The sequence below is a fragment of the Cyclopterus lumpus genome, chromosome 10, assembly GCF_009769545.1.
Source record: "Cyclopterus lumpus isolate fCycLum1 chromosome 10, fCycLum1.pri, whole genome shotgun sequence".
Classification (NCBI taxonomy): domain Eukaryota; kingdom Metazoa; phylum Chordata; class Actinopteri; order Perciformes; family Cyclopteridae; genus Cyclopterus; species Cyclopterus lumpus.
In genome coordinates this window covers 10,598,872-10,624,025 of record NC_046975.1, presented here as the reverse complement: position 1 = coordinate 10,624,025, position 25,154 = coordinate 10,598,872, and the positions used below count along the sequence as shown (strand labels likewise).

The 25,154-nt window shown below is 41.2% G+C and overlaps 4 protein-coding genes across 5 annotated transcripts; 2 read left to right on the top strand and 2 right to left on the bottom strand.

Moving 5' to 3' along the window:
- Positions 1 to 1,168: 1,168 nt before the first annotated feature.
- On the bottom strand, positions 1,169 to 5,282 carry irg1l (immunoresponsive gene 1, like). The gene is made up of 6 exons (XM_034543745.1): positions 5,104 to 5,282; positions 4,630 to 4,684; positions 4,303 to 4,490; positions 3,816 to 3,908; positions 2,897 to 3,102; positions 1,169 to 2,272 (listed from the first exon to the last, which is right to left on the bottom strand). Exons 1-6 carry the CDS (start codon positions 5,119 to 5,121, stop codon positions 1,345 to 1,347), a joined length of 1,488 nt encoding a protein of 495 aa, XP_034399636.1. The 5' UTR covers positions 5,122 to 5,282; the 3' UTR covers positions 1,169 to 1,344.
- A 204-nt stretch (positions 5,283 to 5,486) lies between these two features.
- si:ch211-153b23.3 lies at positions 5,487 to 10,066 on the top strand. The gene is made up of 11 exons (XM_034543557.1): positions 5,487 to 5,511; positions 5,945 to 6,130; positions 6,219 to 7,733; positions 7,816 to 7,908; positions 8,005 to 8,109; positions 8,210 to 8,319; positions 8,418 to 8,609; positions 8,738 to 8,900; positions 9,004 to 9,169; positions 9,314 to 9,408; positions 9,500 to 10,066. Exons 2-11 carry the CDS (start codon positions 5,974 to 5,976, stop codon positions 9,583 to 9,585), a joined length of 2,682 nt encoding a protein of 893 aa, XP_034399448.1. The 5' UTR covers positions 5,487 to 5,511; positions 5,945 to 5,973; the 3' UTR covers positions 9,586 to 10,066.
- Positions 10,067 to 17,060: 6,994 nt separating this feature from the next.
- si:ch211-153b23.4 (uncharacterized protein LOC335392 homolog) lies at positions 17,061 to 21,211 on the bottom strand. The gene is made up of 9 exons (XM_034542727.1): positions 21,105 to 21,211; positions 20,423 to 20,536; positions 18,636 to 20,309; positions 18,444 to 18,543; positions 18,217 to 18,365; positions 17,994 to 18,106; positions 17,811 to 17,900; positions 17,598 to 17,720; positions 17,061 to 17,516 (listed from the first exon to the last, which is right to left on the bottom strand). Exons 1-9 carry the CDS (start codon positions 21,154 to 21,156, stop codon positions 17,433 to 17,435), a joined length of 2,499 nt encoding a protein of 832 aa, XP_034398618.1. The 5' UTR covers positions 21,157 to 21,211; the 3' UTR covers positions 17,061 to 17,432.
- Positions 21,212 to 21,743: 532 nt separating this feature from the next.
- On the top strand, positions 21,744 to 23,484 carry si:ch211-153b23.5 (glutamine amidotransferase-like class 1 domain-containing protein 3A, mitochondrial). 2 transcript variants are annotated; one of them, XM_034543472.1, is made up of 5 exons: positions 21,744 to 21,851; positions 22,258 to 22,370; positions 22,571 to 22,742; positions 22,832 to 23,033; positions 23,120 to 23,483. In XM_034543472.1, the coding sequence occupies exons 2-5, from the start codon at positions 22,263 to 22,265 to the stop codon at positions 23,310 to 23,312; spliced, it is 675 nt and encodes a 224-aa protein (XP_034399363.1). In that variant the 5' UTR covers positions 21,744 to 21,851; positions 22,258 to 22,262; the 3' UTR covers positions 23,313 to 23,483. The 2 variants fall into 2 exon arrangements, with proteins under 2 accessions (XP_034399363.1, XP_034399364.1); XM_034543473.1 differs by having other exon boundaries at positions 21,815 to 21,887; positions 23,120 to 23,484.
- Positions 23,485 to 25,154: the final 1,670 nt, after the last annotated feature.

Here is a 25,154-nt window from a genome sequence, read left to right as displayed (position 1 = left end):
GTCTGGCGGGGCTACATTGGGGAGCAGATATATGTATCGCTAATCAAGAATCGATTATAGCTGTGTGGCGTCTGGTTCAGCAGCTAAATCCTTGCAGTCAAACCTGGATGTTATTCATATTCGTACTCTGAGGATTTGCTTGGGCAGTGTAAACAGCACTAGGAAAAATGCCCCTGTAGGAAACAGCTGATGGACAATTACTGGATAAATCTAAGGGGTCACAAAGAATGTCATCCAGGTGGGAGAGGGGGGAGTACACCAAGCTAGTTGTGGATGGGTAAGCAGGGACATAACAGAACAAATTGAAGTTCATAAAATTTATTTTTGTCAAACTGTGTTGCTGCAACACGCTTGTTTGGATCTGCAGCTACAGAAATAAAACATCAGATTTTTACAGATGCATCAAAGCATTCAACACACACACACACACACATGCCTGCCTAGACAGGACTTTTAGGGGATTTTCCTGTGTCCAAGGCTGGACATGAGCTGGGCAGGTGCATGAAACAGAGCTCATGTGTCTCCAAAACCAATTCCTCCTGTGCAGACTTTCTGCTACACATTAACTTCAGGGAATGAGGAAACCATTTCTATTTTCACAGCAGTGCTCCACATGTGCACTCCACTTGAAAAAGAAAAGCACCTTTATGGGACTTTTGTATGCATAGTAGTTACTTTTTGACCTTTCTTACTCTACTTTCCCGGCATGTTACAATTGAAGGACACAGGGATGGTATTGTGAAAAGAGGACTGTTGGCATCCACTTGGTTTTGAATGATTTACTGGCAGTGGTTCACCTAATAACAAGGTAATGTGCTTGACTTTGTGTCTTCATTTGTCACTAGTTTTCTCATTAGAATGTCCTTCTTCTAGGTAAATACAGTTTGTTGTATGTTCTCATACAACTCAATCTCTTGCTTTCATTTTCAACAGAAATAAAAGTGTGGTTATGTACTATTGATATGGGTATTATTCTTCTTGGCCAAAGGGAGCACAGTCACATTTTCTCACACCATTTTCTTCTGTCATTAGTTTAATTTCCGAGACAATTTAAAAAAAAAAATACATTTTATTAAAACAAACAGAAATGCTACATTTGTGGAATAATAATAATTCAATCCATTATTTGGCACTTAAAAAAGTATAAAGTACAGTATTTTGCAAACATTTAATATATGTGTAATGTTGATATCTGAAAATATGAATACATAATTAATCTAATCAATACATACATCTTCCTTCATTTTCCCGTTTTTATTTTACGAATAATTTATTTCCCAATGAAACACTTTAAAATGGAATAACACTTCTAATATTCTATTAGTGTCACTGTATATATATATTTCAGTACAGTTGTGATAGAAGAGTCCTGCAGTCTCCAAGTCTGTCGAGCTCCTCCACCACATCAATCAGCCTCTCAACCTTCTCTGGGAGAAGCACCACCCCTGCGTTGTTTCTAAACTTCTTTCTCAAGCTCTCATTGGTCAGCGGGTTGCGCCAGTGACCGTAGAAGGTGTCACAGCGTCCCTTCAGAATGTCACCCCCAACAAGTGTCACCTGGATTTCGCCATACATGCTGTTGAAATTAGCTGGGTTGTCTTGGGGATACTCAACGTGAACGCGGCTCAGCAGAGCGAGCAGGTCAGGGCGTCTCATGGCAGCGGGTGAGAAAGACTGCACAGTCACCTCCCCGTCGAGGAGAGCGCTGCAAGCATTGAATTGGAAGGAGTGGCGGGCCTCATGCTCAGAGTCAGGGAAAGGCCTGTCAATGTACTTTGATTTGGGTACTCTGAGCAGGATTTCTTGGACTGTAGCTGGAGAAAACGTGCCGGGGCCAAACCCCACAAGAAGCTTATGGACCGAGGCTGCAGCATCTGCCACCCAATGCATCCCCAGATGGGCAGGGAAGCGCTTGAAGCCCATGTCCTGCTCCTCCAGCAGGAACATATGGCCGTTATCATTGGGCGATTCTAAAGGCTGCGGCACATAGTCTTCATAAAAAGCATTGAAGCCGGCCACACCGGCAACAGCATCCAGGACCAGGGGACTCGCTTCAAGGCCTCGGGAGGCCAGCAGAGCAGCCTCTAGCCCGAAACGCGAGGCATTACCGATGTGGAGGGGTTTCGACTGAGTGGCTGCGTTAGCCATTGGGGCTCCTGATAGAGAAGCCGCTATAGCCAATGCATGACTGCACTGGGAGTGATCCAAAGACAAGAGGCGAGCACATGCAGCCGCACTTCCCATGGTCCCCACCACACTGGGAGGGTGAAACCTGTTGACGAGAAGGACAGGAAAAAAGAGACTTTGGTCAGGTGTTTTGGAACTATTTACTTGTGTGACTAAAGGAGCATTTTAAATGGGTGCTCTCTATCATTATGGTTAGAGAGCCTATGAGTAAAGGTGCCTCTCTACTGTTTCATGAGACTCTCCACATGTACAGACAGCTTTTTTCAGGGCAATAAAGGAAATAGGTTTTTAATAATTTCAATGTGGTGAGTCATTTTACCCTTTCTGAATGAAATCCTGTGTGATTTTCTCCTTAACATGGATTATTGTGCTCACACTACCCACAGGGCCCCTGCTCTCATTGACATGACCATAATAACACAGCTTTCACAGCTCACAGACACCACTAAGAGGCTGCACATTACACTGCACTGGCCTCCTTGTAAGCCAGCTTGCAGAGATCAGTAGGGTCAATTATGGATCTCATCAGACTCATGTGGATACTTGTTCTCCATGTAAAGTACAAATAGAAACTCCTTAACAAGGAGCTGGCTTAATATCTATTCTCACTGTAATGACCCAGTAAAGTACAAAACCTACTGCGACAATGCTATTAGACTATAAATTACAGTATCTATGTCCAATTTGACTCACTCTCTGAGGCGCTTACCTCTTGGGGATGTTGTGGGCTTCAGAAGAGAACCTCATCAATCTGCCTTGGATCTCAATGCCGATGTTGAATGCCAGCAGGAAATCCAGACCACAAGGTTTGCTGTTCGCAGACATCATGTCACTGAGAGCTAACACAGCAGGAAGGACCGCTCCTGAGGGATGAGTGGCAGGGTGCCATGTATCATCAAAGTCCATGGAGTGAGTCTGCAACAAACAAACAAATTATTATGAATAGTAATACATGTATGTACTGTGTTTCATGAAATGATACAGTAGCAGTAACACTGTGTCTATGTTTAAATAGTGCAGTTCATCTCCTTTCTTTGTTAATGCTCACTGTGGCCAATGGATTTTGTTTGGGAAATCCACAATTTCCATAACAGGCTTCAAGGGTAATGGGGGGGGGGGGGTGAATTCAGTATTTGCATCCAGGTACAGGCCATAGAGAAATTTGAGAAGTCTCCCAAACTGCTGATCTATTAGAACTCAGTAGTCACTGTATGGCCTTGGCCGTGGCGTGGGCCCTTGCAGCCGCAGACTACACAGAGGGGAACGCCACTTGTCAGATTGGGCCAATCCAATACTATTAATATTCAGGCGGAATACGAGTAGCCCCTCCTATTTGGACTGATGCTAGTATTTGTTGATATCTGATTGGCTTATTCATTTTCATGGTGATTGTGACGAACTGTGACGAGTGGTCCAGCTCACCTAGCGTGTTTGGCCGGTCTTGTTTTGATTCAGTGCATTGGTAAACATAATCAGATTATTTTTTACCACAAAAGCTGTATAAGTGTTAACATTTCTGCACTCTTGGCGTTGCATAAAAGGCCTGTCCTACTCTTGCAGCCCCAGTACTGAGTGCATCTGTGGTGCACTGTGGACAAAGGTGACCCATTCCACATATTTATACTCACAGCCACTCCATTGACGAAAGCTGCAAGTGTCGGGGAGAGTCTGGTGCCCCTGCGGCCATACACTGAGCTGATGTCATCAGGAGCATACATTTGCTGAAGGTGAAAAAACAGAGACAGGTAAACAAAGTTTTGTCAAAAGGATATTTTTAATACAACAGTACAGTACAGTACAGTACAGTCACAGATTGTGACATCACACATATAAAGTTAACTTTACTTTGTATCACTCTTCAGTTGAAAGATGAATAGGTTTCTTTGTAGGTCATATGTCAAACAGAAATTAGGAGCAAAAGGTCACAAGACATATACATCCTGCCTGTTCCAAGACAAAATTCAGTATGCCGATAATCTTTTCATTTTATTTTGACTCATCTGTCCACACACAGCTGTTGCACTGACTTGCGGGTACCGCTTGCTTAAGGATCAAGCAATTGCTTTCATCAGTCTTATTGCCTTGTATGAGTTATTTCTCTGCCCTCTGACTCACCTGGCAGTGCTGCAGGGCCAACTCAAACACATCTGTTGTGCTGCCAATTAGACCAACTCCAATGCTGTCTAGCACCATTCTTTTGCTGCGGTGGAGCACGGCGGAGGACAAGTGCTGGGGCTTCACTTCACTGATGAACTTTCCATAACTGGCTGTGACTGTGTCCTCATGGGCCGGACCCTTCAAGGCTGCAGGTGGAAAGAGCAAAGCATGTAGTGAGCTCAAATAAAGCAGGAGTTTAGAAGTATTTTTAAAAACTTTTTTACTAATGTTGTTTATAATGGCTGAACCAGACATAAATGTCATATTGTACATGTGCATGTTTACCCTCCACTGCAGACTTGTGCAGTCCTCTCACAGCCCACACTGGTCTTATGGTTTTCTACAGGAAAAAAAATATGTACATTATATCCTTACATTTGTTATTTTTTTAATATTCCTTTTAAAGACAATTTCCACATCTTCATTACTTGTCGTTATCTTCTGGCGCAAGCTCAGACCTAATTAAATCAGCCTTTTAGTGGACATTGGCCTGGGGTTACTATTTAGAAATAGTTATCGTGCTGGTGTATCAGGTATGGTACAGTATGTGTTATTCGATCCACGTTTAACAATAGCTGTTATAGTCCCCCTTACCATGTTACACAGTTCAAGCTATAGTGTGATTTTATAGTTTTGTACTAAATCCTGCACTGAATGAAACCGTTTTAAGCATCTTTTTGACTTACTCAACCTTGAACAAAATTCACAATTATATAGATCCCTGTGATAAAAACATATCTATTTATATATATGTATTACCTGTAATGTGGAGATCATGGCTTCAGACAGTTGTAGCTCTCAACAGGTTGTAGGAAGGATGATTTTCAGGATGATGCTTTTCAGATTGAGAGGGTAGCTACCTTATATAGTCCAGGACTCCCAATGGCTATACTGACACTAATCTGGGAGGAACAAGAAAAAGAAAGGGCAGGCATATCCGTAACATCATTTCATTAGGAAAAAACATCATCATCGTAACAACCATTGCCAATTTCTCAATAAGTGGAGGAAGAAGGGTGGTACTCTATTGTCTCAGGTGAAGAGAAGTGACGTCACCTCTCAGGTAGGGGGAATTTTTTGAACTCCTCCTACACAAGGAGGCCTTATTTATGACAATCTTTCTTTCCTGGTTAGAACAAAGTTCATTTGTCAGAGCATCTTCACCAGGTGAGACTTTAATTTAATTTGCTATATTACTAACTTGTACAAAAATATTGTTTCATGTTACCTAATGCTACATAATTGATCAATATCGTTACCATGCTTTTCAATTTAATTGAGTTTGTAGGACTTAACAATTTGTAAGCTGCAATTTACAGTGTATTTATGTTCCTTAATTAAAGTTATTATAATTTTATTTGACACTGTTTTTAAATTTTCAATTTGTGTACACTGTTCTACAAAAATAAGGTCTTCAAAATGCTAAATTCAATATTTAGAGCATTAATATAATAATAATGATAGCAGCAAACAGCAGTTTACTTTTTACAAATAAAGTGGCGGAATGTTTACCTGAGTAGAAAATGAATTCACTTTAGTTTAGGAAATTATACATACAATCATGGATATATTATCTGTGTCATTTATTTTAATATTTCAGTGGAACGGCAGCTTTACAACAAAGACAGGATGGCGACATCCGATGGATTTCCAGCGAGTTTCTATGGTGAACCAGGAGTGTTAGGCATGTTATCTAATGGGATTAGTGCATTCCTTGTACTGCTACAGAACTTCAATACAGCAACCACTGGCAATGCACCAGTCGGGGTGGAGAATATACTTGCAGGTAAAACTTTTAGAAAATCTGTGAAAATTATACAATAAAAAGTCATTTAAAAAGTCCTAATATTTTTAATTCCATGTTTTTTGTGTAGGTGTTCATCTCATCCTGATTGGTGGTATATGTCAACTGGTGGCCGGACTGCTTTCCTTTAGAAAATACGATCATCTGAGTGGCACTGCCTTCATTGGCTATGCTGCTCTTTGGGGCAGTTATGGTGCTACCCGAATCTACATTGGTGTCTTAGGTGAGACTCCTATAACAACATTTATGCCACAACAGATGATGAACAATATGTCCATGTCAACTAACATGATAAGTAACATTTCTCTGAATGCCACCAATGAGAACCCAGTTTGTCATTTACGCATGTCCATAAATGAGTCAGCTATCGCTGGTCTGGTCCCCTATATTCTTCTGTCCTTTATCCTTGCGTTTTGCTCTGCCACGGTCAACTACATCATGCCTTTTGTTTTTGGAGCCATTACAGCCACCTTAGTTTTTGAAGCAGTGGGCCTGGTAGCAAGCTCCTGGGCTCTTGTGGTTTCTGGAGTTCTGGAATTTCTCATTTTGATGTTTGCCATCTACGGTTCAGCTGCACTGCTCGTCAAAGGTCTGACTCAACGTCTAGTCCTCAAAGGCTTTGGTACCCCCCTCTTTAACGTTCTCCTCCTAGGGACCCCCAACTCAGCAAGTGCTCAAAGCATTGGCCAAGAGAAAAAGAAAAACACGAAATATGCAGAGCCCATGGCCTTGGGTTTTTTCTGTGACACCGTTGCTCCCTTCATCTTTGCTTTCTACAGCTTTGGGTACATGAAGGCCTTTGGCTTAGGAGCGATATGGGTCTCAATCACCACAGTTGCCCAGCTGTTCTCCAGCTATTATGCCCACCTGCGCCAAGACTGCTACCACACGACTAAGTTTGGTCTTCATGCCACATATTGGCTGATCAAGGCTTGGGATGAGTTTGTGGTATCTGTTCTGGTTGTGGAGGACAGTAAAGTAGTCTCAGGGAGAGAAATTATGGTGGGGAATTGGTTCTTTGTGATGGCAAGCGTGGTGCTCTGCGTGGGAAGCCTGAACACAGATGTCCTGGAGCTCATCCACAACATGCTGTTTGTCCTGCTCACAGTCTCAACAATCCCTCAGATTCCTCTCCAAGGATACTACATCTTCTTTGGCGTAGCTTGCTCCCTGTTCACCGCAGCCTCCTTGTATGGTACTTTTGCGCGTCTTATCAACTCTATAGCGGAGAAGTCTCTAATCCCTGTTGGACCACAGCCAATCTCCGCTGACCAGTTGAAGAAGGCTTTGAAATGCTGCAGGACCAAGCAGGGAGACCAGGAGGCGCTGCCCCAAACTGACCAGGCTTCAGACGCCCTGTTCTACCTTTCAAATGGAGTTGCAGCCCTCTCAGCTCTTCATGTAAGTTCATCCAGCACGAATCCTGCCTTCCTTCATCTGACTGTTCCTTGGGTCCTCATCTCTGGAGCCATCATCCAGGCCTATGTCAGCCGACTGCAAGTCACAGGAGCTGGCCGCTTTGGGTCAGTCATCCCTTCCACCTATGTAGCCGTATGGGCAACATGGACCTGGTTTAGGTTTGCAGGTGTGTCATTACAAATATGTTTAATGGAAACTTGTTGCTTCTAAATCACACAAAATTCTGATCACACATTTCTTTTTTCTAGGTAACCTGCTTCAGTTTTCCACAGTGACAGCTTACGGTTTCACAGCAGGAGCCATTGCTCTTCTGGTCATTAATGCTTTCCTCATGCTGATTGGTAAGGTCATCGATATTCTTTTTTAAAATAGAATTTAAATAAATGTAATGGATTTGTTTGTTCTTGAGCTTGTTTTCTTTCTTCCATCTACGTCAGCTGCCTATAAGAACCTGGTGTTGCTGTTTCTAACAGTAGTCATGGAGGTTGTTCTGGTCTGTTTCCTGCTTTCCACTCTGCAACGACTGCCACATGAACTAGAAAGTATGTATTAACAAGTTTCATTCAAATTGTTTTTAAATATAGGAATAGACTGAAATTAGAATGTTAAGTATTGAAACATTGTTACAACATTGTCTTGCAGTAGCCATGCTTGCACTACTTTCAACAATGTGTATATATGGAGCTCTGGCATCACTGGTGAACTGCATCTTCTCACAGAGGCTGCTACCTATGGGCCCTCCCTTAATAAAGGTACACCAAAACCAAATAAGACACCTTTAGCATACATCTGCTAATTCAATAATGGTCTGTCATATTCTATCCTCTTCACGAACATGTCCCTCTCTCAGGAGGAATTGAAGCAGGATTCTGCTCCAGAACCACCCTGTCCTGTGACTTATTCAAGACTCACCAGCGGTCTCCTGAAGATCGCTGGCATTCTGGAGGAAGGAGGAGTGTGTGGTATTCCTACAGACACTGTGTATGCCCTGGCAGCCTCCTGCAAGAATCCTAAAGCTATTGAGAAAATCTACAATATTAAAGTAAGAATGAATAATATGCTAACTTGGTATCATTTAGAAGTGACATTTTACACAGATCAATGAATCCAGTTCCAACATTTTGACTTTGATGTAAAATTCATCAACCTGTGATCTGTGACCACATCAAGGACAGACCAGCAGAGAAGCCCATCTGCATCTGCATCTCTAATGTGGAGCAGCTGGTGGCAGCAACGCCTCCCTTCAGCCCTCTGCTCTGGGAGTTTATGAGGAATGTGTATCCAGGAGGCATCAGTTGCATCGTCAGCAAAGGAGACTGGCTTTTCAAACTAGGTAAACTGATCAGCTTAAATGCTGCGTTTCTGAATTCACTTGTTTCAACCTATACATCTAAATTACTCATATTTACCTCACCTTTTTAATTCATCTTTTGTAGGAGTAGGACCAGCTTATGATCGTGTTGGCACCAAGGACAGCATCATGATCCGCGTCCCTGACCACACTGTGACGGGCCACCTATGTGACATCACCGGGCCCCTTGCTATTACTTCAGCAAACCCCAGTGGAGAGCCAGACAGTACTCACCACACCATGGTCCTCAAGTCAGTATCTCTTCACAGAACTTACATTTCCTTTTTACAGCAGATACATCTCAGTGTGTCTTGTGTAGTGACACAATTATGCAAATGTTGAAACTGCATGCACATTCACTCACACGCCCTCTCCTACCATCTTGTTTGCCACAGTCGACTGGGACACAAGCTCCAAGGGGTTCTCTGCGATGGGGAGTCAAATGAAGTTGTTGCTTCCACTGTGGTCAACTGCCTGAAGATTGATGAAGGTCGGACGCAAAGATATTCCCAGTATGTCCTTTATTTGTTTGTGTTTTCACAGGCACTTTCTAACTCAAGCCTATCTCACTGTTTCCACAGGGACCATTACCATTGTGAGAGAAGGCTGTGTCCCTGCAGTAAAAGTCAGACAGATATTCGAGAGAGTGAAAAGCACTGTGGTGTGATTGTCTTGTACCTCCTGTCTCTCCGTCAGAGAGCCTCTTCATGACAATGTTCCATACAAGATCTGCACAATTCAGGTCCCCAAATTGCATTCAATGATCTCAGAGGCATGTGAACGTGTAAGACAATGTGTGTGTATTGCTGGTTGTGGATGAGAATAACTGGATGTCTTGGCAAATATTACAATGAAATAACCATTTGTTGGTCTCACTTGACACATGAAGAACCTCAGCTGATGTATCACAACTTAATGTCTCAGCTATATAATTATGTCTTTTATTTTAGGTTAGTTAAACGAATATACAAATATCTTAATGCACTGACTGCTGTAAATGTTCAAACTAATCTGTAAATATGTATGTATTTATTTAAATGTCCCTATATGTTGACTGGGATGTTGCACTTATTATAATATTAAGGGTGGTATTGAAAAATGACCTGTATTTATTAAGCACACTGTGCAAACAATGAAATTGACAGCTGTGTAAAATGTGTGTCCCAAAATAGTAATAAAAGTTATGTCACCACTAATATCATTTAAAAAAACTTTTTCAATAGCATGTTTAACTATATTCAATAGCTGACAATATATATAGGTTATATGAAACAAGGGGAGAATGAGATGCAACTAAGGCCCCCAGCTGGATTTGAACCATGGAGGCAGTGAGCAGTGAGAACATACTGTGAAGCCGCTGATGACTCCATGAATTGCAAATCACTTGCAATCACTTTCTGCCCCATCACAAGGTCCAGTTTACAAAACATATTGCACGATTGATATAACAGCGCAAATGTTTCACCCACAAGTTACACCGGATACAGGAAAGAACACATATGAAGAACAATGTGAGGATGGTTTCATTCTGATACCATAACTAAAAACAAACAGTTATTTGACTGGTCCTCAGTAGGTTTACTCTGGGGGAAACTGCCAACTCATCTGGTTTAGGTTAGGTCAGAGTAGATGAGCCTTTATTGTCTCCATTGGGAGAAATTTATGATAGCACTCTATGAAGGCATGCAAAACACATTCATAAGACATACATCATTTTAAGGCTTTATACAACTATTAAAAAGACATTTATAAATATACATGACAACTTATAACAAGGTTAATAAAGTATTATAAACGGTGGACATATTTTATTATAAGTTTAGCAAAGTTCAGAAAACAGTGTTACTGGGTTATACAGCACATTATAACTATAATAATGTTTACAGTTATGAAGATACATAGATATATCATAAAAAGTTAAACATTCTAAGTTTCTGAAATTGACTATGTCTTATAAATATCAATAACATGCATCCAGCACAACCCTCATATACTGCAGGGGGTCGCTCTTCTCCACAACCCCAACCAGGTTTGCCAAAAGATGCATTGGCCCGTATGGAACATAACCCATTCTCTGGACTTGGCCATGACCATGAGGTGGACCATGTCCACCAATCAGCTGAAGGTGCGGGGGGCCAGGTAATAGCTGGACAGCAGCCGCATGTACTTATAGGCTGTACAAGTACCCTGGAAGGCTATATGCAATCATTTCCAATATACTCTTTTCTGATGGGTCATTAGGGTTAATATTGCAAAAAAAGGGGCATCACTCACACTTCACAGCGATCCTTAAAGACAAGTTAGAGTCAATGAGCCTTATCTTTTAAGGTCTTTTGGATGCATTGGTTGTAAATGATGTCATTATGCATGTGCGGAAACTCCCATACATAGAAATTCAAGAGTTAAATAAGCTTCTTTTACAAAAGAATTTTCAGGCACTTCCCGGAATATGTATGAAACCAGGGTTTAATTACAGGGTTCTCTTTTCTTTGTCTATGTGTGCACATTTCAATAATACTGGGCGGTTCGCTAACAATGTTCAGAAACCTGAACCACTGGAGTTGACTTGCATAGTGTATGAAGCAACGATGAAATGTCGATCGCCTCGAAGGAAGATTTTACTTTTATACATCTGAACATATCTTTCTCATCGAGACAGCTAAATATATTATTTTGATCTCAATGAGAGGACAAAATATGAAATAATAATCATATCATATCACATAATAGTCATATTTCTAAATGTAATCAAAAATGACTCTTATAGCAATCCATTTTATTTTCCTTATATATCACTTTAAAATATAATACATGTTAAACAATAAACCTGTGTTTTCATTTAAATAAAATTGTCCTGACACATTATCTAAAAAGGCCCCTCAAAGATATCTGTAAGAAAATATCATTGGATTTAACATCATCACCATGGAAGTGTCTCAAATCTGCATTGCAACATACCCTTTGGATTTCCCCTTAACAGATTAAACACATTATAAGAACAGAAACTGCTTACTTATTAACTTGTTACCCTGGACAACTGGGGAAAAAAAGGTCAACTGTTAAACATATTTAATACAGTGACTCATTAACTCCTTGATTAGGCTTTAAACGATTACAACATTAAGAAAGGACCAACATTAGAAACATTCATCGATCATCTCATGTGTTATTTTTTCATGCACTTCCTCAAGGAGGGACAGTACTGGAACAAGCACAATGTTTAAGCTTGTCGGCAAGAACGAGATGCTGTGGTGGCAAGGTTGCTTCAAGGTTGCTGCAAGGTTTCTTCCCTCTTTCTCCTCACATCGGTATTTGTAAAAGCCCTCTGAGGCAAATTTGTCATTTGTGATTTTGTGTTATACAAAATAAATTTAATTTAAATTGGCATTAAAACATATCCGCACAAAGTATAAAAATGTAAGAGCTGGTTGGACAGTCAACAAAGACCCACGTATTTATACATGTATTATGAGCGCTGTTACATGCCCAAATAAATACACAAACACCCTCTGACATAATCACTGTGAGATGTTACCCTGTGTGCAAATGCCCTCTCACTCTGCACCAAAGGTTGTGAGTCACTGTTGGTTAACAATGTACAAAGACACACTGCACACTCCAGTTTAGACAGTCTGTTCACTCAATGACTGTCACAATTTCCCCGTCTTATTAGTTGTTTTCATTCTGTTTTCATTAACTCTCATGTCATTCCAGACCCGGTCATTCACACCTGATCATCCTTCATTCCATTCACCTGGTTCTCACGCCCATCTCACCTGCAGCCCATCCCTTCATTAGTCTGTCACTACTTAGGTCCCCTCACTTGTCCTCTGCCAGATTGTCTTGTGTTTTTTCGTGCCAAGCTCTCCAGCATTACTTTAGTCTCAATTCCTGATCTGCCTGTTCTGACCCTGTCTGCCTGCCCCTTTTCGGACTTGTTTGCCTTACGGGCTGATCTCACGGTTTTGACCCTGCCTGTACCAAGTAAAGAAGTTCATCTTTGTTACCCCTGTCTCAGAGTCGTGCTTTTGGGTTTCAGTTTGTCACACCATTACAATGACTCCTAAAAGGAAGTAACAAGTTACCGAAACCCTCCATCGTGTGATTGTTAGTGCCTCACTATAATTCCTGATAGTTTTATTCATCAAGTGAGGAAGTAAATATTGAGTAATCATCACAAGGGTCACAAACTATGTATTCAGGAACACGGATACATACAGAGCATTTACTGGCACACATAATAATCAGGAAACAGCAGTGTTTTCTTTCAGTGTTATGCATTGATTTCTGAATAAGGAGATTCAACATTTTAAGCTCAATTTAAGTTTTAGGATGCGACTACTTCTGGTAGCACTTTCCTAGTCAGATTACTGTTTATTATCATTTATAATGCTAAGCCTCATAAGTCCCATTGTCTGGACAAACACAAATCCCACTATAGCGTCCAAGCACCAAGGACTCTGTTTATTATTAACAGATGATATTTGATGATAAAATCTTAGCAATTATCCTTTCTTCATGTGGCGGAGCTTAAAAGGAAAATGAGAGGGAAGCAACAACAACAACCAACAAAACAGAGGCAACACAACAAAACAGAAGCAACACAAGCGAAACAGAGGCAACACAATTCAATTCAGTTTATTCTATATAGCCCAATATCACAAATTAAGAATTTGCCTCAGAGGGCTTTACAATCTGTACACATACGACATCCCTGTCCCAGGACCTCACATCGGATCAGGAAAAACTCCCAAGAAATAGAAAAAAACCTTTCACAGGGAAAAAGGGAAGAAACCTTCAAGAGAGCAAAAGAGGAGGATCCCTCTCCCCGGATAGACAGACGCAATAGATGTCATGTGTACAGAATGAACAGCATTACAGAGTTACAACACATTCAATGAATATGACAGAATGTATGAATAATTAGTAGTACATAGACCACGATCCAGATCTCCACAATCCATGAAACAGAAAGAGGTAGAGAGGAGGGAGAGGTGGGGCACATCAACAGGGCCAAGGCAGGAGGCCGACTCACCAGCAACAAGTGAAACAGAGTCAACATGACAAAACAGACGCAACACAAGCGAAACAGAGGCAACACAAGTTGGACTTCTTCACATACAGAACCCAGTTTGGATAGGCAGCCACCCCTCCTGTAATCTAGTGTTGAACACCGGAGCTCCCTAGGGCTTTGTGCTCGGCCCCCTACTGTTCACGCTGTTCACCCACGAAAGCTACTCTTGCATGAAGAGAACTCTTCTGTGAAGTTTGCAGATGACACTATTGTCATCGATCGGGTTACAAACAACACTAAAATTTAATTAAGAGAGGAAATCAACAATCGTGCAGAGTGGTGCTCTAAGAACAGCCACGACTGACTGTTGACTTTAGAAAAAAGGAGGCCAAGACAACCCCGCTGTCTACATTAAGGTAGCTGAGGTGGAGCAAGTGAACAGTTTTAAGTTCATGGGAATCACCATATCATACAACCTCACATGGTCATCACACATCTCCATCCTGGTGAGGAAAGTTCATAAACGGCTGAATTTCTTGAGGAAACTTAAAAAGGCAAGATTTTCATGTCAAGTTCTTGTTAACCCTTGCAGAGGAGTAATAGAAAGCATCCTGTCTAGAAACATGACAAACTGGTATGGGATGGGCCTGGTCCAGGACAGAAGGGCTCTACAGCATCTTTGGTACCCTTCTACCAAGAATCAGTGATATTGCTGACAAGAGGAGCCTGAGAAGAGCTCAAATGATATTAAAGGACAAAATTAATTACATTTAAATTGGCATTGAAACATAAGCTGGTTGGACAGTCAACAAAGACCCACGTATTTATACATGTATTATGAGCGCTGTTACATGCCCAAATAAATACACAAACACCCTCTGACATAATCACTGTGAGATGTTACCCTGTGTGCAAATGCCCTCTCACTCTGCACCAAAGGTTGTGAGTCACTGTTGGTTAACAATGTACAAAGACACACTGCACACTCCAGTTTAGACAGTCTGTTCACTCAATGACTGTCACAAATTCCCCGTCTTATTAGTTGTTTTCATTCTGTTTTCATTAACTCTCATGTCATTCCAGACCCGGTCATTCACACCTGATCATCCTTCATTCCATTCACCTGGTTCTCACGCCCATCTCACCTGCAGCCCATCCCTTCATTAGTCTGTCACTACTTAGGTCCCCTCACTTATCCTCTGCCAGATTGTCTTGTGTTTTTTCGTGCCAAGCTCTCCAGCATTACTTTAGTCTCAATTCCTGATCTGCCTGTTCTGACCCTGTCTGCCTGCCCCTTTTCGGACTTGTTTGCCTTACGGGCTGATCTCACGGTTTTGACCCTGCCTGTACCAAGTAAAGAAGTTCATCTTTGTTACCCCTGTCTCAGAGTCGTGCTTTTGGGTTTCAGTTTGTCACACCATTACAATGACTCCTAAAAGGAAGTAACAAGTTACCGAAACCCTCCATCGTGTGATTGTTAGTGCCTCACTATAATTCCTGATAGTTTTATTCATCAAGTGAGGAAGTAAATATTGAGTAATCATCACAAGGGTCACAAACTATGTATTCAGGAACACGGATACATACAGAGCATTTACTGGCACACATAATAATCAGGAAACAGCAGTGTTTTCTTTCAGTGTTATGCATTGATTTCTGAATAAGGAGATTCAACATTTTAAGCTCAATTTAAGTTTTAGGATGCGACTACTTCTGGTAGCACTTTCCTAGTCAGATTACTGTTTATTATCATTTATAATGCTAAGCCTCATAAGTCCCATTGTCTGGACAAACACAAATCCCACTATAGCGTCCAAGCACCAAGGACTCTGTTTATTATTAACAGATGATATTTGATGATAAAATCTTAGCAATTATCCTTTCTTCATGTGGCGGAGCTTAAAAGGAAAATGAGAGGGAAGCAACAACAACAACCAACAAAACAGAGGCAACACAACAAAACAGAAGCAACACAAGCGAAACAGAGGCAACACAATTCAATTCAGTTTATTCTATACAGCCCAATATCACAAATTTTTGTTTTCATTCTGGGCTCTACAGCATCTTTGGTACCCTTCTACCAAGAATCAGTGATATTACTGACAAGAGGAGCCTGAGAAGAGCTCAAATTATATTAAAGGACAACAAGTTGATTAAAAATTCGTGTTTTCAGGGTAAAACTGCAGACATCGCTTGTGTTCTACAAACACGAATCTTCCAGGAATAGAAAAGGGTCTTTACTGGCTGACTGAAAAACTGATTTATTCAATTATTATTGTTTTTCTTAAGTCCTGTTTATCATTGACAACAAATGCTGGGTCAACTGACATTTTGTCAATAAGGATATTTAGATATCATTTTTTAAACTGAATTTCTGTGCACAACTGGTTGCAAATGATGGGTATTGTTCAAAAATGTTTATTTTTTCCCTATTGAGACATTTTCAACTTAAGTCAAGCATCATCCCTACCTCACCGACCTGCTCCACCAACACACTCCCTCCCGCTCCCTCCGTTCCTCTGATTTTTATATGATGTATTTGTTTTATGTATATTTTAACAATGTAAAGCGACTTTGAGCATTTTGAAAAGCGCTATATAAATAAAATGTATTATCATTAATATTTGATTAATATATTTATTTCTAAATCTGGTCTAAAAGACCTTGCAGTGTTAAATAAAAATGCAAAAGACTGTAATGAAATGGGAAACTGTCATATATCAGTAAAACGAAAAGAAGATTTCTAATTGTATCACATTTATTTTGTCTTTGGATGCGTCTTGATTATATGATACATTGCTAACACATGTGCTTGAAATTTAAATGAGCAGACCATATGAAAATCTTTTTATCTCCTTTTTGGAACATAACTTATTGTACTTTAGAGTTCAGGTAAGGCATATATACCTTTTATACGTATGTGGCTATGTTTCATAATGGATACTTGTTTACATGTTCTAATATTATTGCCCTTAAGGCAAAGTTAAAGTGCAATCAGGTAATTTTCTTCATAGAATACAGTAAGTCAATAAAATATTATATGAATATTTGCAGCCACTTCAGGAAATCATTAAATATATATATTTTATCATGAAAAAGTATATACAGTACATCCACGAAACGAAAAATTGACAAATTGTAAGTTTTAATATATGACATACAGTACAGAAATTAGTCAAGTTAACCAGCTAGTCATTTTACAAGTGACAGTGCAATAGAGCCATATTGTAGAATGTTTACACCAACATTCAGATAAAAAAGTAAACATAATAAAAAATGTGTGCCATGAAACACCAGCACATGAAAAGCTTGTAGGGTTGTTCCTGTGCGGTGGAACCTGAGACCTCCTCCACCATTACATTTCCTATGCATGGACTGAATCTGGATATAGGTTACATTTGGCATAATTTACAAGCAGTATTGATACTATGACCCATTTCTGGAGGATTGTACTTTGTTCCAGTGAAACTGTGAATGGTGTTGAGTTTCCTTTGTGCATCTTACAACTGCAGATCATATTCAAAAGCCGGATTGGTCTGACCAAGTCTGTGCCGCTTCTGAACCTCCTCAAAGATATGAAGAACCTTCAAAGCACAAAAACAGCAGGTATTAGCGTAAGCATACACCAAACTGAAACTGTATGATAGAACAAGAAGGAATACTACCTTGGATTTAGGAATGAGACCCACTCTGAAGAAGCCAATGTGCCCCGTTTCAATCTTAGTGCAGTCAACCACAGTAGATGCAATATTCTCTGGGGACGGTCCGTCACATAACACTCCATCCACCTAACAGAGTAAAAGGCATATGTAGTTTACTGCAAAAAACAAATAAAATGTTCCCTTTTGTATTTATTAACACTGAACAATTGTCCTAACTTTGTTTCCTAGCTTGGCGTAAACTTGGTTGTGGTGCGTTGTGTCTGCCTCGCCTGAAGGGTTGGCTGAGGTTACAGCGACAGGCCCCACCTGCAAGAAAAAAGGTTCTTGTATTTACTAAAGAGCCTGCTGACTAATGTCACTCACTTTGACATTTTAAGCAATTAATTATATAGCCCTTACCATATTAATGAGATGTGTTGCCACAGAACAGTCTGGGTTTCTGATTGCAATGCTTTGTGGCGTCCCTATGTGTTTAGCAGCATCTCCTAAACCAAAGGTGTCCATCCACGGGCCTGTGAAAGCCAAGCAACTAATATGATACTCGTAAAAAAACATCATGCAACATGAGTCACCCACACAAAATGTCACTTGTACAAATGTGCATCCATAAACCCACACCTACCTCTGGGTATAACCATGCTAATGGAGGAGGGCCACGCAGCCTCCATGAAGTCAAGGAGCAGAGGGCTCAGCAGGTGTCGCACCGGCTCCAGCTGTTTGATGGAGGAGATCCACAGGGACATGGGGCGGTCCTGCGCCTGCTTCTTCACCCTGAAGCCAAAAATTAGAGAGTGAAGACATGGATAGAATAATGCAGATAATTGCACTTTTACGAAAATGGAAAATCACTTGTAAGCTTTAACGACTGCGTCGGGCCTGTTGCAAGCTGCCACCAGCACATAGACGGTGTCAGTAGGCATTCCACATATGCCACCATTTTTCATAATTTCTGCATTGGGAAAAATAAGACAACTGTGTAAAGTTGTAAACTTAACTTAAAAAAAAAAAAAAAAAAAAAATTACATTTTTATACATTCTCACCTGCAATCTGCTGGACAGACGTGGCCTTGCGAGCGGGTACATGCGGACAAATATCTGACCCTCCTCCAACCCCACTCAGCTTGACTAGAGGTTTTCCGAAGGGTATCAGTGGGGACTGAAAGGTGCTGTTAAAGATGTGTGCCAAGAAAAAATAAAAACTGACCAGACCAAAAATGATGGTGACTCCTATGTCATAACCATAAGGCAGTGCACCTACTGCATCCAGCAGGAAGCTAATGAGGATGAGCTGGAAGGTGAGGGCGTACGCAAACCAAGCAACACTTACAAACAGTGCTGCAGCTGTCACTAAACAGTTAAACAGCATGAAGCTAATGATCCCGACAGCCACATTAAAGCTTCGGGTTTCCCCGTAGAAGCCACCATATCGAGTCAAACCCCACACTGCCCACATCACCCCATAGAGAATGAAAACTGTGCTCTCAAAGGTTTTACCTCGAGCAAAAGCTACTGAACCACAGAGCAGCTGGAGTGCCCCTCCAGCCACCACCACCCAGGGCAAAACCAGCACAGAGAGAGGATGTATGTCCCCAACTGTGGCTGTAATGGCAAAAGCAGCTAGCACATTACAGGCGTGGCCTAACACCTCTGCATCAGCATACTTGGAGTAGCCCAGGTAAGGTACATGTAGATTTTTATCATGGGCTCTGAGAGTAAGACGCTGCATCCTGGTCACTAAAGCTTTGAAATGTCCCTGCCCCGTAGGAATCATTGTAGGGGAAACCATATTAAATGTGGTAATAAAAAGCATGCCGGCAGAGAACACAAATATAGCTCCCTGAACACCCTGGGTGCCTCCTTGGAAGAAGCCTTGAGGCTGGGCTGCAATGGCAATACAATAAGCTGCAAAGAATAACTGGTAGAGCCCCTCCAGCAAGCTCTTCTGACAACTGAACAGAGCCAGGATGGAGAAAAGCACAGAGAAGACAATGGGGAAGGGAATAGGGGAGACAGGCTGAACTGAGGATGATAGGAGAGCGCTGTAGCCCTCGGCAAATTTCAGCAGAGCAGTGAAGCCGTAAAACGTGGCGGCCAGTGTGTCCATGGCCCGGTAGAAGAGGACACACATGCCAAGCTGGAAGACTCCCGCTGTCCACAGCCAGGGGACGTGACCGATGGAGAGCTGGGGGACAACGCCCAACAAAGGACAGGCTAACACAGAGGCGGACAGCAAGTTCATCACCAGACCCACTGACACTGCATCACTACACCCCTGGTTCTGCTCTGCTTTCAGCTCTGCTTTTCTACTCCAGCCCGTTCCTGGAGGCTCCAATTTACCATGAGTGATGCTGTACAGCAGGCGACCAAAACCAAAGTAAACACCCACCAGACAGACCAGAAGGTAGTTGGCAGCTGTTGCAGACTGACCAAAACCTGAAGAGGACAAACCGGCGATTTGATGGGCACTTGCTAAACTTATGCCGACAGCTATGATAACTAGAACTGCTTTCTTTACTGCAACTGCTACGCTGCCTATGACGAACAGGGCTAAGGTAAATGCTGCCAGGCCGGGAACCAGAGAGGACCTCAGCTCCGTAGGCTGCAGCACTGCCTGCCCCACCAGGATGTACACCAGACCTGAACCACACCAGAGGGCCGAAACGGTCAGACACAGAGAGGAAAACAGCTGCGCGTGGGACAGACTGTGAGAGATACCTAAGATACAGGTGAAAACAGGAGAGTATTAGGAGTTGTACGAACAAATAAAAATCAACCAACACTACAAATAAATGTATACAATCTTGTGAGAAGCATTCATCAAATACAACCTGCATAAGCTAAGAGGACTGCAATGATGACAAGCAGGATCCCCAGTGCAGTATGGGGGATGAAGTCTTTTTCAGGTGAGCTCGCATAGTTGTTCACCAAAAGCAAGAGAGAACCTACAAGTCAGAAAGAAAAGCATTTGCCAGGTTCAGGTAATTAATCAACAAACAAAAAAAGTATCATGCTGATTTATTTTAGTTTGTTTACATTTTGATTAAAACTTAGGTGTGATTTGCCCCCTTCTAGCAACAGCAGCTGTGTACCTAAAATGATGCTTACATTTCACAGTTTTGAGGATTACATATTCTATGTAGCTTATTACTTTGAGAACACTATTTGGTATGATTGCTTTGTCAAGAGCAGTAAGCTCTTTTAAAGCTTTCAGTTTAAGTATCGACAGCAACATGCTTTTTTAAAATTGTGTCACTTTATTTTTTATTACACAATACATACATGACATTTGATGATTTAATACGAATCTGATATTAGTGCTTGGCTACTCATTTTAGTTTGTACCCAGGCTATAGGCTACAACATACTTTTATAATTGGGTGTCACGTTCATAACAGTAAGTAATGATACAATAACAGTTTGACGGAGACTTATGGCTGCTTCGTAGAATTACAACTGCCGCAAATGGTAACGGCGAAAATGAGTCACTAGCCTATGCAATTAAAAGCTTACCGCCAGAGATGCCCAGTATGCCGATGGACACATGCAGTGAGTGTTGAGCCATCGTCGGGAGTTGATTTGTGAAGACGTGAGGCTGAACTTTATAGTCTACAGCTGCGTGTGACGTCAGCAGCACGCAGGAACAATTGAGCTGCACCCATGGACTGCATTTGAGTCGGGGAAGCGCATCACTGGGAAAACCCTCAGACAGCCACAGTGGAGGGAGTGGAGGGAGTGGAGGGAGTGGGGGGTTATTGTATTTCCCAAATGCGATTCTTTACATCTAGTTTTTGACTAGTAAAATATATACAACATAATTACTTTTTGTTATTCTTCCAACTGTGCTAAATATAATGCAGATAAGGACAAGACTGCCATTTATATTATACATATTTGTATTGTGTATATATCAAAGCATTCATATATTAATGAATGCTTTGTTATCTATCAAAATATTCTATAAAGAAAATGACAATCAAATTATTTTCAAACCCAGTAAAACAAACCAGTCATGTTATGTATTTCCGTCATTACATCACTTTTATTGTTCACTAATAACTAAGCTACTGAGAGGAATGATTCAGCATTTTATCTCCAAAGCTGGTCATGCAAACCAAACAGTCTTCCTGGTTACCTTGAAGCAGGTTGTGGGAGGAGACTGAGAGGCAGGCAGGACTATAAAGACTCTGCTTCAGAGTTCAGTCAGCACACCTCCGCTGAACAGCTCGATCACTCACACCTACACCGTACTTCTACAAGGTGAGATCACTCACATCTATAACGTACTTCTACAAGGTGAGATCGAGCTACATCGTCTTCACTTCTGAACTTAACCAATGCTTTCTCCTAATATTTTAGGGAACACACATGTTGATTTTAGATGGTAATGTATTGATGACGTGCAAATAAGCATTGAAAAATACTCACGGTAAATGCTTAAAAATGTGTCTGGTACATATTCTTTTTACAGTCATGCTTATTTATTCATACCAGTGGAGTATTGGGTTACTAGGTGTGATCAGTGTTACCTGGCAGCAGCTACTCCTCTGTCACCTGGCATTATTTATGTAAACAAGTGCAACAGGTGACTCAGGAGCAGCTCTCTTCATGTCTGATAGGGAAACAAATACGGGATATAAACACTTTATATGGGTTTGTTTTATAGGAACCATGTCAAAGCGTGTCGCAGTTATTCTCGCAGGCTGTGGAGTCTATGATGGCACCGAGATCCATGAGGCCTCGGCTGTCCTCGTCCATCTGAGTCGAGCTGGAGCGAAAGTAAGAAAAGATCAAATGTAAACTTATTACTGTTATTTATTGTTACACTTCTGGATTCAGTCCCATTAAGAGGGGCATTGCAGAATTGTTTCTATCTATTTATTTAGCAATAAAAGAGATATAAATGGCCTTGATAACAACTCTAAGAAGATCCTCAAGTCCTTAGCTACAGAGGCTAAGTTTTCCGTGCTTCATTTCAGGTGCAGATGTTTGCTCCTAATGCGGATCAGATGCATGTTGTAAATCACTGTGAGGGGAAACCTACAGAGGAGAAAAGAAACATCCTGCAGGAAAGTGCTCGCATCGCCAGGGGTGACGTGACCGATCTGGCAAAGTTAGATGTCTCAGCATTTGATGCCGTCATAATCCCAGGTTCGGCTGAACCAGCCACGAATAAATTCCATTGAGTCAAATAGTCAAAACTGTGATAATCTTAATGAACCTTGTGTGCTCTCATTCAGGGGGCTTTGGAGTGGCCAAGAACCTGAGTGACTGGGCAGTGAAGAACAAGGAGTTCACCGTCCAGCCACATTTAGAGAAGCTTCTCAAGGCTTTCCACAAAGCCGGAAAGCCAATGGGCATGTGCTGCATCTCCCCCATCCTCGCTGCCAAAATCTTGCCCGGCTGTGAGATCACTGTGGGACAGGACAAAGAGTGTGAAAAGTGTGTGGCACAGTTGATCAAATCAGTATATAAAGTATAAATACACAGTTCTACCGTTCTAACTTTCCTTCTCTTTTCCCCGTTAGGTGGCCGCATGCTCAGACAGCAGGCGCTATGAAGGAGATGGGCTGCAAACACGTCAACACGGATGTGGAGAAAGCTCACGTTGATGTCAAAAATAAACTGGTCACCACCTCAGCATTCATGTGCAATGCTCCCATTCATAACGTTTTTGATGGAATTGGAGTCATGGTTAAAGAGACACTGAAACTGGCTTAAGAAGTCTCTAATTATATATACTGGATTCTTGTATTTACTTAAAAAACAATTGATGTTCTGCACAAGCATAATGTCTAATATGAAGTTATAGATATACAGTATATGAGCATTCTTTTGAAATTGTATCATCAATGTGTTGCTTTGAGATTTTCATTAAAAGTAACTCTACAAATTACAATTTTGCAATGTTCTTTATTGAAATAAAACACTGAAATACATAAATACTACTTTGTACCTAACAAGGAGGAGTCTTCACTGGTTTATTACACATGGCAGACTATATTTTAGCCCACCATCTGTCTCGTAGGCCTGTATAAGTTTACAGGCATTGTTCAGGCAGAGATCCTCAGGACCTCTACTTGTATGTTAGCCAAGCAGGAGCTGCTTGTGAAGGAACATTAAACAGTTCACCCACAAAACCCCACCAAAAACATTTGACGGTGATTTAGATATCTGACTTTCTTACTGGTTTTCCTTTTGCTTGTCTGTTAGTAAGGTTTAAATAATATACCAACAACCCATAATCTTTGAAATTGTTGGTTTAAGTGTCTACAGCAGGGGCATTCAACTAATGTTCAACAAGGTCCAGTTCGAGAAAAGTCCCTAATGCAAAGGTCCGGGACATCACAGTGATGTCTAAGTTGCGCTATTAGTCCATATGTATTGAAGTAGTTCTTTCAACAACTGTATAGTCACTGACTGTCAAATCAAATAAAGAATGAAATAAATAATACTCAACAATATTTATCAGTTTTCAAATTTAATTGGATGAATTATAAATACTATAATAACTCTCATTTCAATTACAATAAGGGCTGGATTGAAAAATTGAAGAAAAAAAAACATTACAGAAAGGTTTGGAAAAATGTTTATCTTAAAATAAAGTACTTAATTATACAAAAATAAATGTAACTTAATTGACTTTGCCCTGTAGCTTTAAATGCAGTTCATTCAGGTGAAGAGAAAAAAAAAAGTCTTAGAAAATGTGTGTGCAGGGACTCAATCTGTTATTGAAACCACTTGGCTGACGTTAGTGTTGTACAGTGAATGAATGTGTTAGGATCCTGATCATATTGGGCTCTTAGATCGTGTATTTGTCTGTTCCTTCATTTCGGATGTGAGTCGGTACGTTTGCTCCAAAGAGTTTTGCTTTGTCTTGTAGCAAAGCGTCACATTGTCGCTTTTAATAAGCGTCACATTCTCTGAACACATGAGACATCCTAGTTTTTAACTCCCTTTGGGAATAATTAACATAGAAGAGTGTTAAAGACTCTGGTTTCGCTGTCCACATTCTCTTGTTGGAGAACAACCTGTCACATAACTTCTCTCACTCAGAACCTCTCCTCATCCTGTAGTCTCTCCTCCTCCTCCAGCCTCTCCTCCTGTAGTCTCTCCATGCGTATCTCACTCGAGCCGCGATGCTTATCAGAATACGCATATCTGATTGGCTGAGTAGCATCACGTAATAGGATTTACAATGCGTGTAATTGGTCAGTGTGTTTCCTGGACCGCTGAACGAGTGCCGTAAAGGCTGGAAAAGCTGCGCCGGTTAAAAATATAAACGCTCTGTCAACTTTTAATAATTTTCAATTATCGATCTGTTATAGGTCCATGGACCTATAACAGGTCCATGGAGATGGTTGTGGATTACAGGAAGAATGCAGCCCCACCCGCCCTTCTCATCCTGTGTGACTCCCCCGTCGACGCTGTGGAGTCCTTCCGCTTCCTGGGCTCCATCATTACCCAGGACCTCAAATGGGAGCTGAACATCAGCTCCATCACCAAGAAGGCCCAGCAGAGGATGTTCTTCTTGAGGCAGCTGAGGAAATTCAACATGCCAGG

Bases quoted from the DNA above. Each gene is read 5' to 3' on its own strand.
- irg1l (XM_034543745.1), bottom strand. The intron at 4,491-4,629 runs GTAAACATGCAC...TTCCACCTGCAG, and splicing joins GCACAAGTCTGCAGTGGAGG to CCTTGAAGGGTCCGGCCCAT. The intron at 3,909-4,302 runs GTGAGTCAGAGG...TTTCACCTTCAG, and splicing joins TGGCCCTGCAGCACTGCCAG to CAAATGTATGCTCCTGATGA.
- si:ch211-153b23.3 (XM_034543557.1), top strand. From the start codon at position 5,974: ATGGCGACATCCGATGGATTTCCAGCGAGTTTCTATGGTGAACCAGGA. The intron at 9,170-9,313 runs GTCAGTATCTCT...TGTTTGCCACAG, and splicing joins CACCACACCATGGTCCTCAA to TCGACTGGGACACAAGCTCC. The intron at 9,409-9,499 runs GTCGGACGCAAA...CTGTTTCCACAG, and splicing joins CTGCCTGAAGATTGATGAAG to GGACCATTACCATTGTGAGA.
- si:ch211-153b23.4 (XM_034542727.1), bottom strand. From the start codon at position 21,156: ATGGCTCAACACTCACTGCATGTGTCCATCGGCATACTGGGCATCTCT. The intron at 18,107-18,216 runs GTAGGTGTGGGT...TGGCTTTCACAG, and splicing joins TAGCATGGTTATACCCAGAG to GCCCGTGGATGGACACCTTT. The intron at 17,517-17,597 runs GTAGTATTCCTT...TGTGCTTTGAAG, and splicing joins GTCTCATTCCTAAATCCAAG to GTTCTTCATATCTTTGAGGA.
- si:ch211-153b23.5 (XM_034543473.1), top strand. From the start codon at position 22,263: ATGTCAAAGCGTGTCGCAGTTATTCTCGCAGGCTGTGGAGTCTATGAT. The intron at 22,743-22,831 runs GTTCGGCTGAAC...GCTCTCATTCAG, and splicing joins TGATGCCGTCATAATCCCAG to GGGGCTTTGGAGTGGCCAAG. The intron at 23,034-23,119 runs GTGTGTGGCACA...TTTCCCCGTTAG, and splicing joins CAGGACAAAGAGTGTGAAAA to GTGGCCGCATGCTCAGACAG.